The sequence below is a fragment of the Phalacrocorax aristotelis genome, chromosome Z, assembly GCF_949628215.1.
Source record: "Phalacrocorax aristotelis chromosome Z, bGulAri2.1, whole genome shotgun sequence".
In the NCBI taxonomy this organism is placed as follows: Eukaryota; Metazoa; Chordata; class Aves; order Suliformes; family Phalacrocoracidae; genus Phalacrocorax; species Phalacrocorax aristotelis.
Window position 1 is genome coordinate 26,260,419 of NC_134311.1, and position 12,179 is coordinate 26,272,597.

Sequence of the window (12,179 nt, forward strand, 5' to 3'; positions counted from 1 at the left end):
CATCCAATTTGAACAGGATTTTCAAAAGGACATTTTGTATTTTCAGAGCTAAGTACTTAGTGGGAAAAACAATATGATTGGCTTCTACCACATGAAATAATATTTATGGAAAAGATTACAGGGATCTTGGACACTGCCTAGTCTCAGTTTTACATAACCATATAACCATAAAAATCCCCTTTCCCTAGCCAGCACAGTGTTGATGGGAATCTCCTTTCCTTAATTACTTCCCCTAGTGTGGGCTGCCAACCTTCTTACTAGCTAAAGTTCTCCAGGCTGCAGGTAGACTTGTTCAGTGTGATATACTACAGAAGCAATGCAGAAGAGGTGAGAAATCTGGTAGAAGAGTGCTCCCAAGTCAAAAAGTCCATTTAGTTTTTGTGTACTAACATTTTAATTTAAAGTCTTGGGGGACATGCAAATGTTCTGTAGTCTCCATCAGCGCCCTTGATTTCCTTAACACGAATAGGGAGCTTTGTTAATTTTCACTTCTGTCCCTAAGTAGGTTTACTCTTTAGCATCTGATGTACTGACACAGTGGTGTCATATTCGGACTTAGAGCACCATAGGGAAACGCTGCTACAAGAAGGCAAAAAATGTCCATTAATTTCTTACTTAAAAATAAGGACAACGGACATATTTTCAGCACTCAGTGGAAATCTATCTCTTTAAAGGCTAAATCTGAGTCTTAGATGGAAGCCTTCATTAGATAATATCTGAGGTGATCGTATTTCTCCACATCTCCAGATCTCAGGGAGACCTGGAGCCAAATCTGAAGTCAAAGCTGGCTGGGTGGCAAGAGGAAAGGGAGGCTATGTTAAGAAACACTTCCGAGAAAGAGGCATTTCCAGCTGACATGGTAAGACATTCAGATTCAAATGGAACTGGCTTTCCTTGCCTAATAGGCACACACCTTTTGTTTTGGCAAACATCACCTTGATGCCTTTTCCACACCCTTTCTGCGTGAAAGAGCCATGTCCCCTGGTAGCATAAAGCAGCTGACAGGCTGCCAGAAAACCTGCTCTACAGGTGGCCAATTGAACAGCCTGGGGCCATAGCATCAGCAGAACTAATTCCTGCTGTGTGAGCGCTGGCCAAAGAGCAAGGAATCAGGACCATGCCCTGCAAGCTTGCCTGGCACTTTGACCCCCCCTCCAGTGCCACCTTCCCAACCTTTCTGGAATTGCTGTCCCTCTTCTCCCTGCTGCATGCCTCTTCTCTGCCTTTCCCTCAGCGTTGATTTCATTTCACTTGTTAGCTGAATGTCTTTTGAGAAAACCTACCTAAAAAATTACCCCACAGAGCTCAAGCCCCCTTGTTACCCTGCTTGCGTTCATGTATCTTCTCCCACGCCTGGTCCATATCCTGCTTCGATGTGAATCCTCTGAGGAAGAAAGATGCCTTTCTTCCCACTGTGCCTGTCCAGCACCATGGCATGGTGGGGCCATTCGTCATTGCCACTGGTATATCAGCAAAATAAAACTGATTAATACTCCTGAAACCCTGAGGAGACCACCCTCTAGGTAGTACTGCAATATGGGTGAGTCCAAACCTAATCTCTCATCTCCCAAATAACAGACAGTGAAGTCACAGTGACAAGGAATAGCTTGGGAAGATCACCAGCTCCCCATAGTTTGCTGTTGACTTAATGATGAAAAGAGAATCCAGAGAGAATGGGCGCAAATGGGCAACCATTTAGCGCCGTTCTGCGGAGAACTTGTGAACGCCCAGCACATGAGCCGCCACGGCCGCAAATCCCAGATGGAGAAACGGAGGCACAGCGTCGGGTCTCGCGTTGGCCCGGGAGACGGCACCTGCCGTGACATCCTCGCCGGGCGGGCAGGGTCGCTCCCTCCCGGGGTTCACCACACGCCGGCTCGCCCTCCCACGCGGGGCTGCCCTCGCCCGGGCCGCCTGCGGACGGGCTCGGCGGAGCGCTGCCTCCCCCGGGGAGGGCGCGGGCCGCCCGCCCGCCGCCCCGGCTCGCTTCCCCGCCTGGTAACAGCCGCAGACGAAGGGCGGCTCCCGCAGCCCCTGCAAAACGGGCACGCCCGCGAGCGCTCCCCCGCCCGCACCGCCGGGGCCTCCCCTCCCCCCGGACCCCCGCCGGCGGCGAGCGCATCAGCTGACTTACGTGGGGGCCGCGGCCGAGCGGTTCCCGGCGCGGCGGCGCGTTGGTCCCCATGGCGGTCGGCACGACCCCGGCGCCGAGCCGCTTCCCGGGCAGCTCTGCCGCTGCCAGGCCCGGGCCGCCGGGCCGCCGCGGGAGCGGCACCCGGGGCCACGCCGGGACCGCCCCGCGCCGCAAGCACCGCCTCCGCCCGCCGCCGGGCGGGGGCCGCGCTCGGCCCTGGAAGGTGCCGGAGGGGCCACGGACGACAGGGTTCTGCGGGGACTTCCCGGCTGTTCTGGGATAAGCCCGAGCCGCGGCGGGGGCCGTCAGGCGCGCTGGGCGCCAAGGCTTTAGCGCTTCATTTGCGAAGTCTGTGCCGGTGTCCCTGCGGGGCAGCGTGGGAAACGGGGGTCTGTACTCAGGGTGCTCCGCGCGTTGGGCAGTATTGCCTCCTGGTGTGCTTCGGTGTGTCAGGGAGCCATTTCCCTCCTGGGTACCAGCTGTGCACGCACAGCAGGTAGGAGATGTAGGCAGCCTTACTGCTGCTAAGCCTGCTCTGTGGATGCTAACAGCTAGTATCGATGACACGTTGTGTTTTTAACATTGCCAAGACTAATCAGATCCATTCAGAACGACAGGGACCAAAGGCTGGCCCAAGGCAAGCGGCTCAGGAAGCGTGTATGGCACCTGCATCAAACAAGCAAGTCTTCCAAGCTCAGGTCTGAAAGACAGCAGCAGCCAGAACTTCAGAAGTCTGATTGCAGCTTCTTGCCTTCACATACACCATTTCAAGGCTGTGTCTTGCTGTGGCTTGTTTGCAGTTGTACCTCTGACACCTTTAGGGTCCTGGGGCCTGCATGTTTTCCCTGTCCCAAGGGAGTCCTGCAGGGAGACACCCTTTTCACACAGGGCCCAGAGCTGTTGTAGGCACTTGCGTGACCCCTGACTTTCAGGGCCATCTTGGAGTACTTGCAGTTCTTTCCTTACTGTCTTTTGATCTCCGATATGCAGGTCTTCGTGTCTGCAGAGAAATTACTTGTCTCTGGCCATTCTTTCATTTCCTGCTTGTTTTTCCTGAAACACACATGTTCAACCTAACACATAAATTTATAACAGAAGCACTCCAGTAAGCAGGTCAGTCTACAGCACCTGTAAATTTTACTGATTGACTCTTCCTCTGTGACCAGATTTAGGCTTATACACAAACAGTTTAAAAATAGTGGCTGTGACTATTGCTGAGAGATTTTTTTTAACTTGGGATCAACATGCTATGCTGTTTCAATCCATCCCTTTGTAGCCATGGCAGTTTATAATTTTATATTTTTTCCATTCTGTTAGTACAGTGTGTTTCTAGCTACTCATTTTATCCTGTTATATATCTAGAAGGTGGACTGCTAAGGCAAGCATCAGAAGAAAAGAAAGAACAATAAGGCAGCAACAAAAGACTTCAAAAGAGTAGCATCAGAGAACAAGGAGGTACTGTGTTAGTTTGCTGTGAACCATAGGCTGCAATTTTTTCCCTTATTTTCCACATATACATGATTTTTCTTTCACGATATATTTTAACTGTGAGTTCTTTTGCTGTTAAGTTCTCTGCTTTCTTTGTCTAAGAAAAATAACCTCATTTTTTCTGTATGCAATCTCACCTGAAACCCACCAGTGTTACACACTGTTCTACTGAAGTTACATCCTCTACACGTGTTTGCGGCTCCTACTGCTTCTCAGCACTGAAACATTCACTTAATAGATTTTCTACTCCCAGGCCTGCATTATGCATGTGTATGTGTGTATGCATACATATAAATATATATGCAGGTATATTCTTTTTTTAAACCTGTTTGCCAGTTGTGGGAGATTTCAGAAAACAAGCTATATACAAATTTCCCAGTGTCGGATACTTGGCTTCTAAAATTTCTCCGTTGTTGTCAAAAAAAGGACATTAGATTTGGAGCTTGAGGCTGTGTTCCTTTCTTGGGACAACACTACACAGAAAGAAAAGCCCAAATTCCCTTGGCCTCCCCAAGGCCAATTCCCTTCTTACTGTACTTTTCCAGTTTAGCAGACATTTGTCATCCTGCTTCTCCAAATCTCACTGATCATTTGCCTGGCATGGGGCCTTTACTTCCTACTCTTCTGATGATTAATTCACTTCCGGAATGATGGGCTTTTGTTTTGGATTTATACTAATGTTAAGTTCATTTGTTTAACTCAAATTTTCCACAGTGCTACCTAATACAGTACTAAAGGGACAATTAAGTCTGCCGGTAATGGTGTCTGCTGTGCTACCTCTGTGTTAGCTTTGTCTCCCAGCGTCAGGTCTCTGTCTTTTGCTTTTCCTGCAACTTTGCAAAAGCAGGAGCCTAGAGAACAGGATGTTGGCCTGAAACATCCTTGAGTCTGCTCTGAAAACTAACGAAATGCCTTCAGACAAATGAACGTGCTCAAGTGCTTGCAGGAGCAGTCAAGTGTTCTTGTCCTGGTCCGTTTTGCCGTATGGTGCTTTCCCCAGTGTGCAGGAAAACACGACCACAGTAAAGTACCCCCAAGGTGTTTGAGGCTCTGCACCAAAGTAGTATGAACAGCTCAGTGTTAGTGCCTTTGTCTTGGCTTCCCTACCTGAAAGGTCATTGTTACTTTCAGGCAGGCTCTACAGGCATACCTGTGTAGGCATGGTAACATGTAAGTGTAAGGCTTTATGCAGGAGGGATCACTGCTGGATGCATAAAGTGAACCTTTGACAAGGTTTTTCCTCACTATCCCTTGGCTTAGAGTAGCAACAGGTCATTTCTGTGATATGTCCGCACTCCTTCTCTGCACAAATGACAAACATAGGGGAGGCTTGTATTCCTGCTAGTCTTGACTGGGCTTGTTGGGCACCTAAGGAAGTACAAGTTATTTGGGCCTAACTAAGTCCCTGTCTTCTCACACAAAACCAGACCTTCAGGTGCCATATCTGGCCTTGTCTTCTGGCCTCTCCTTTAGGGAACAAGTCTTCGTAAAATGTTGTTGCCCAGTGTCCACTCAGTCTACAGTCTAGAAAATTATTACATTTTTAATAAAATTTTGATCAATTTTATTTGGCAGAATTTTCAATTCCTCCACCTCTTCCCCCCATTTAATCAGACCAGTGGCTTGGTGTTGGAGATAACCCCTGTGAACTGGGGTGTTCTGAGGAACAGGCTGCACGATCAACTCAAACAGAGCTGCTTGCATTGCTGGCCAAGTTGGGCAGCTAGCACACAGCTGACAGCAGCCTGGCTGTCTGGTAATGAGAGGGAAGAACAAAAGGCTTTGCCTTTGTACAGTTGTATGAGTTATTAAAATGAAGGGTAGTATAGTGATATATAGGATATACACCAATGACTTCAAACATCCATGCCTGTTCTCCACACCCCTCCACTGGCTTTTCCTACTGGAAGGCAGGTAGCACCACCCTTTCCCTGCTAATTTTGCCTGGGTTTTCAACAGCTCCTTACAGGATCACGTGATCTCCGTTTTGGAGTTTATACAGTCTAGAATCCTCTGCCCTGCACAAATGAGGAGGCACTGGGGATGGTGGAAACTGAAATGTGGACCTGGAAGTTTTGCAGAAGGTTTTTCTGCTCCTGTGTGGGGATTCAGAGCCCTGAGCTGGTGTCGCAGGAAGTTGAGAGTAAATGTTAGCTCCTCTGTCCCCTCCTAGGATATGCTTACTTCTCTCTGCTTTGGGGCAAAGAGGGATAGAAAGTGCTTTTCCAGGAATCTCTGATTAAACAATTAGCCTTGCTATACTAGCTTTTCTTGTTCAACCTTCCTCTTTGTCCCCTTATTTGCCTCCAAGCTGTTCCTGTGAAAATAGCATGTGAACAAAATCCACTCAGAAAAGAGCAGACACTCTTAATGTAGTTCATGCAAGCTGTTATAAAAATGTCGGTGCAAACACTACAGGAATTTAGTACAGCAATTAGGACAGTAAAGTTATTGAAGGAGAAAGCAAGTGGCTGAACTTACAAAATGGCAGAAAAAGAGGTGGTTTCTACCAGCCACCGCAGTGAAGGACTGTGGACTCCTCAGGCCAGCTGGGGCCTTTCCTTTTCATCCCCTGTGTAAGACCCTGGCCAGACTGTCTGACAGGTGTGGAACAGGGGTTCGGGCCCCCAGCAGTGGGGACTCTGGGCTGAGAGGGAGGTGAATGGGAAGGCTCTGTGTGGAAAATCCCTAGGCTTGCAGGCTTGATAAGACCGGGTAGCTTGTTCAAATTCAAACATGATGATGAATATTAGCTCACTCATATTTGATAAAAAGGTCAAAGCTCCATCCAAAATTCCAAGGGTGCTAACAAGGTAAAGGCACTTGAGTTTCTGTAGGTAGTGGCATACAGTACAGTGAATGGCTAATACATTTAGTTACCCACAACTCATTAAAAGTAAAATCAATACCATCTGAAATATAATAGCATCTCTCTGCTACTAGGAGCAGAACATCACATTTTTTTGACATGTCCACAGCCTGTTTCAACACTCAGTGGAATCAGATCTTACCCCTGAGCCAGGTTTTGGCTAAGTTCTCTGTTGTAATCCCAATAATGTGGCTGTATGCAATAAGGTTCTCAGAGTAATGGTTTAGTACACAAGCTATGTGGTGCCAGAGAAAAGCATGTTTACTCTTGGTAAAGCTTCAAGCTCTGCTGGACCTGCAGAATCCTGCTTAGATGGAGTTCAAGGAAGTATTTGTAATGGTGGTTATCTTCTGACTGTTCAGACAGCATCGAACTACAATCCCTGCTACATTCTTGTGAAGCAGGAGACTGGGAAAAATACACTTACATAGCTAAATATGTGTGGAAGCAGGCTGGAGGTAGGAGATGGCATAGGATGATTACCTAGAAAACAAGAAGGATCCATCTGGTGTCCTGTATAAAAAAAGGGGCACATTTTGCTTACAGGGTTTTACCTGGGAAGATTGCAGATACCCATATACCTTGGTGACTCCTATTGACACTTGCTCTGGTGCTAGAAAAGGCAAATATAAAAACAAATATTTTGAGGGAGTTGAGTGATTAGCTCAAGGAAATTTCAAGATTCTCTAAGGAGGCCTGTGCCAGTATGCAGGAGTCATAAGGTCTAATTAATCTTTCAGGAAATGGATCCATGTGACTGTTAGACCGTCTTGCACATGATTTTTGGTAAGAAAAAGCATGCAGAAAAGAGCACTTGCTTGTTATGGAGAGAACACCACTCTTAGAGGATGGTCCTCAGACAACCTCTGTCCTTAACTAAAGCTGGGGAAGATACCCTTACCTGCTTCCTACCTCACTGCTGTGATGAGATATAACAGGAGGACCAGCCAAGATCCAGCACTTTCCAATAAACCCTAGTTCTTCACAGTGTTGACTGTAACAGAGTGACAGAGTGGCTGATACACTAGAGCGTTGTGCTGCTGTTTAGCAGGACCTTGACCTCATACAGTTCAGCAAAGAAAAGTGTAAAGTCCTGTACCTTTGGATGAATAACCCCATGCACCAGTATATGCTAGAGGCCAACTGGCTGGAAAGCAGCTTTGCAGAAAAGGACCTGGGGGTCCTGGTGGACACCAAGTAGAACATGAATCAGCAATGTGCACTTGTGGCAAAGTAGATGAATGGTATCCTGCGCTACGTTAGGAGGAGTGTTGCGAGAGCTGGAGGAGGTTGAGAGAGTGATCTTTCCCCTCTATTCAGCACTGGTAAGGTCATACCTGGAATACACTGTCAAGGTCTGAGCTTCTCAGTGAAACAGAGATAATGGAGCTACTGGAGAAGGTCCAGTGAAGGGCTGCAAAGATGATTGAGGGCCTGGAGCATCTTCCATACGAAGAAAGGCTGAGAGAACTAGGATTCTCATAATTGTGTTCCAATATCTGAAGGGAGGGTGTAAAGAAGAGGGAGCCAGGCTCTTTTCAGTGGTGCCCAGTTACAGGCAATGGGCACAAACTGAAACACCGGAGATTCCCTCTGAACCTCAGGAAACACTTTTTTATTGTGAGGGTGACTGAGCAATGGCAGAGGTTGCCCAGAGAAGTGGCAGAGTTTCTCTTCTTGGAGATTTTCAAAAGCCACCTTGACATAGTCCTGGCAACTGGCTTTAGGTGGTGCTGCTTGAGCAGGGGGGTTGGACTGGATGACCTCCAGAGATTGCTTCCAACCTCAGTCATTCTATGATTCTGTGTTAGATGTTGTAAAGTATTGAAGGCATCCAAAAGTCCTACAGGTCATGTACTGGCAGCTGAAGGCCATGAGGGATGCTTAAACATGTCTAATATTATATCAGAAACCTATGTTTAAATGACTGAATTGTTCCTTGAGTGTGTCTTGGCAGTTACTTCTCCAAAGGGCAAACCTGTTCCACTCAGCATTGTATTTGTGGAAGGGCAGGGACAGGATGTGGATCCTGTTGAAGAGGAAGATATTTGACTTACAGGTGTTGGCTCGTTTGGTGTGTCAAATGACATATTGCAAAAGTTCCTGCAGTTTTTTCCCAAGTGTGGACTTTTTACAGTGTTGTTTTTTTCAATTTTTTTTTCGTGGTCACGTTTTGGTTCTATTGTTTCATGGTTTGGATCCTTGTAGGACCAAGTGTGTATTTAACTTTTATGGTGGCAAGGGACAATTCAACACATGTGGCCTCAAATATCAAGGTAGAAAAGATCTGGGAGCCTAAATACCTGCGCCTTGATTCTTGATACTTCAAAGGTGCACATTACAGTCTTGGTGGCTCTGAGCCAAGTGCCTGGGACTTGGTGCTTTGGGAGAGAAGGTCTGGGCCAGGACACTTCATTGAAGAGTTGAAATCAGGGTTAGGCACTGGTGTCTTTAAGCTGAGGGACAGGGCTTGTGGTCCATTTGGGATTTGGGGTGTGCTGAATACCAGGAAAAAACCCTTTATTGATGAGAGAAAATTTTCAGGATTGTACTACAGTTGCCTATAGGCACACAATCTTTCCATCCTAGATCACTTGCCTTCTCATCCTGCCTGTTTCTGACTATAAGCTAGACTAAAACAGAAAGCTTCTGTAATGGATACCATTGTATGTACTGGATCTACACCTCCAGCAGATCCAGGGGTGGGAAAACAAGCCCTAGATGATGCACATTTCTTGTATATAATGGATTGAGTAGGCATATTTTTGGGCATCATGCAGGAAGGATCATATAATACAGCCAAAGTCAAAGGAGTATTTATTGAGCTAGTTTTCCTTTAAAGACAGAAAAGCAGGTTCATCTTCTTGCAAGTCACTATTTTTGCACTAAATGCAAGGGGAGCATTTAGTGCTGTGAGAGAGCAGACCTGAAGGTGAGTTCATACGTTCTGTTTGAGATGACCAGGGGACAGAGAACATCTTTCTGGTCTTGGCAAAGTTATTTGCAAATGTGAGTGTGGCTGACACTCTTCTACAGAAAAGACAAAGCTTGCATATATATTAAGGCTAGGGTTTTTTTAGTTCACCTCAAGAACAAGTGAGGTCCCTACTTACTTCAGCACTTTGCTCATGCAAAATTACAGGATGCCGTACCAGCAAAGCACTTTGGCAACCGGGCAGCTCTGTGAGTAGACATGTCATACACTTGTACCACTTTTGCTCCAAGACCAAGATGTGGTATCCCAATAGAAATCCAGGCCTGTGAGACAGCTGAGCCCCTCCTGTGGTATTTGTGAGCACTGCTCTGTTAATACTGCTCTTTGGCACACTCATGCCCCTCAGAACTGTGTTGATAGAGATGCTGGTATCAGCTTCCTTCTGGGTCCTTCCTGTGCAGGCCTGTGCCAGAAACTGACAGTACAGCTCCTCATTGCAGCAGTTCAGTCAGGTGTTTTCATTCCCTTCTTCTGAATGTCTGTTGAAACCTGTTCCTGAGGCAGAATTGAAGAAACCCTAGCTCTGCAGCTAAGCTTCTCTATGGCTATGTGCTGCTGAGCTGAGGGAGATCCTATCTGTCTGTGCCACAGAGGGACGGGAAGGCTCTGGAGGATGTTCTGGTTTATGTTCTGTCTTCACTGGGTTTTTAGTCCAAGTGAGGACCCTAGCAGACTCCTTTCTTCAGGTGAGGCCAGCAGCCTAGCGTAAAGGGAGAACTTAAGAAGCAGAGATGTAGGGTGTAATTGACACCTCTTCACAAATTCTGCAGTGAAAGCCTGCCTCATTCATTTCACAAGGCTTCTCTGACATTCACGCTGTACAGACCAAAGCACAAAGTCTTGAGGTAAATGTCCCTCTAAGCCTTCAAAAGAGACTCTTTTCCCAGTGCCCCATGGTGTCCATCTTCATAAATGTCATGCATACTTCTAGAAAGGATAAGAAGGCATGTGCAGAGTGCACAAGTTTCAAGAATTCATAGCATTAACCTTACTTAAAAGCTTAGTGCTCCATATGTTTTGCAATTACTTATGTATGGGCTTTATGGTATCTGAAAAGTTTTTGAAAATGTTTTATTCTTTGAATTTTAATTACCAATTAGCCAAACTGAAATAGTTTGTAAAGGAGGAAAATAAATCACCTTTGAGAGAGTATTCTAGAACATTTCAGACTGAGAGAGATTTTGTTTGAACAACTTATGCACAATGGAGAAAGTCAAAGGTGCTGAAACACATAGCAGAACTAGCTGAATTCTTATCAACCTAGGTTTGAAAGCCATTTTAACAGCTAAGTCTTGCTGAATTGTAGTTGGGGGAGGGCAACTTTTTAAAGCTACTTTGACACTTAAAATGTACAAAGGTACCACCTGTGTGGGCTGTTGCATCTTCCTCTGTGCCAGAGGGCTTTCAGGGGTAGTGTGTCATGGCACAGCAGGAGGCAGAGCATGGTGAGCAGCATTTCTTTTGCTTCCTTCTTCCCTTTAGGTCACATAGTTGTTTTAACAAAGAGATCCAGTTCTCACACCAAACCCCAACTCCACCCTCTTGGGTATGTTGTCCCACAGCCGCACTGTGCTTAGCAAACTGCTGCTATGTTTTCTGCAGCCAGTCTAATGGCATAGAGCAGAAGGGGCGGGGAGGGCAGGCTTTTACTCCGTGCATATGACTGGCTATTCTTAGGGCTCTGTTTAAGCTGTAAAACAAAAGGGCCCATAGTTCTAATGAAGGTGCAGTACAGCTTTGCTGGATGGCAAAAGTGTGCACTCAGAGAGAGAAAGCTGTAATACTTGCATGACAATGGCATGCCTAGCACACAAACAACTCAAGATTGCCAGTATTTGGCTAAAATCTGCAGCATGCAATACCTGACACAGACCAGTCTTTCCCTTCTTGAAAAATACAGATGAGAACAAGTCAAAAATAGGTCACACAACCTGCTTCAAGCATTCAGGAGTGAGCAGGTCAAAGGGCAGGGATGTGGTCAGGTGTCCTGCTCTGGCTGCTGGTGATCAGGTAATTTCCAGCCACTTCTCCATCACGCCTAGGATGTCTACCACCAATAAACACATACCTGTTCTTTGGCATAGCCTATCCATATGACCCAGTTTAGACACATATTTAAGCTAATCCTAGATCACTGTGGCTCCCATCTGTATACATTTGCAAATTCAGGTTGTGCTGGCCAGGCTGAATGAGTAGAAGTCTTTGAATTTAACTACTTCAATTTAAGCATATACTTACTCCCTTTTGAAATCAATATGGAATAAACCCACACTTTGCTATTTTGCTGAGTTGTTGCTCACTCATCTTCATTCTAGTTGTATCAGTGGGCCTCAATTCTTTGAGACAGCTTTGAAAAGCTACCATGTGGGAACACCTTACAACTTTAATTCTGCATGTCTTTCTCAGTCCTTAGGGGTTCTCCTCATAAGGCCATTTGATGACTGTAGGATGTCGCTTTCGAAACCCACAGACAAACAGGTATGTGCATAACATTCCCTTATTCATGCAATTTTGTCAAGTGTCTTCCCAGGGAAGGATGTATTGGTAGGGGATGTCATTCATGCCAGATTTAATAGCAGTATTTTTTTGCCTATAATAACTTCTATAAGGATAGAACATTTAATACCTAAGCCCAAGATTCTCAGCTGTTGAAGGCAATGGGACATCTCTCTCCCAGAGCATTCAGCACAAGG

At 46.2% G+C, this 12,179-nt stretch overlaps 1 protein-coding gene across 1 annotated transcript in view; it reads right to left on the reverse strand.

Moving 5' to 3' along the window:
* The window catches only part of GNE (glucosamine (UDP-N-acetyl)-2-epimerase/N-acetylmannosamine kinase), a 36,124-nt gene extending 33,840 nt beyond the window's left edge, over positions 1–2,284 (reverse strand). The window contains exon 1 of the mRNA XM_075079194.1: positions 2,135–2,284. Coding sequence (XP_074935295.1) covers positions 2,135–2,185 — 51 coding nt within the window. The 5' untranslated portion in view covers positions 2,186–2,284. The remainder of the gene's footprint in view (positions 1–2,134) is intronic.
* Positions 2,285–12,179: the final 9,895 nt, after the last annotated feature.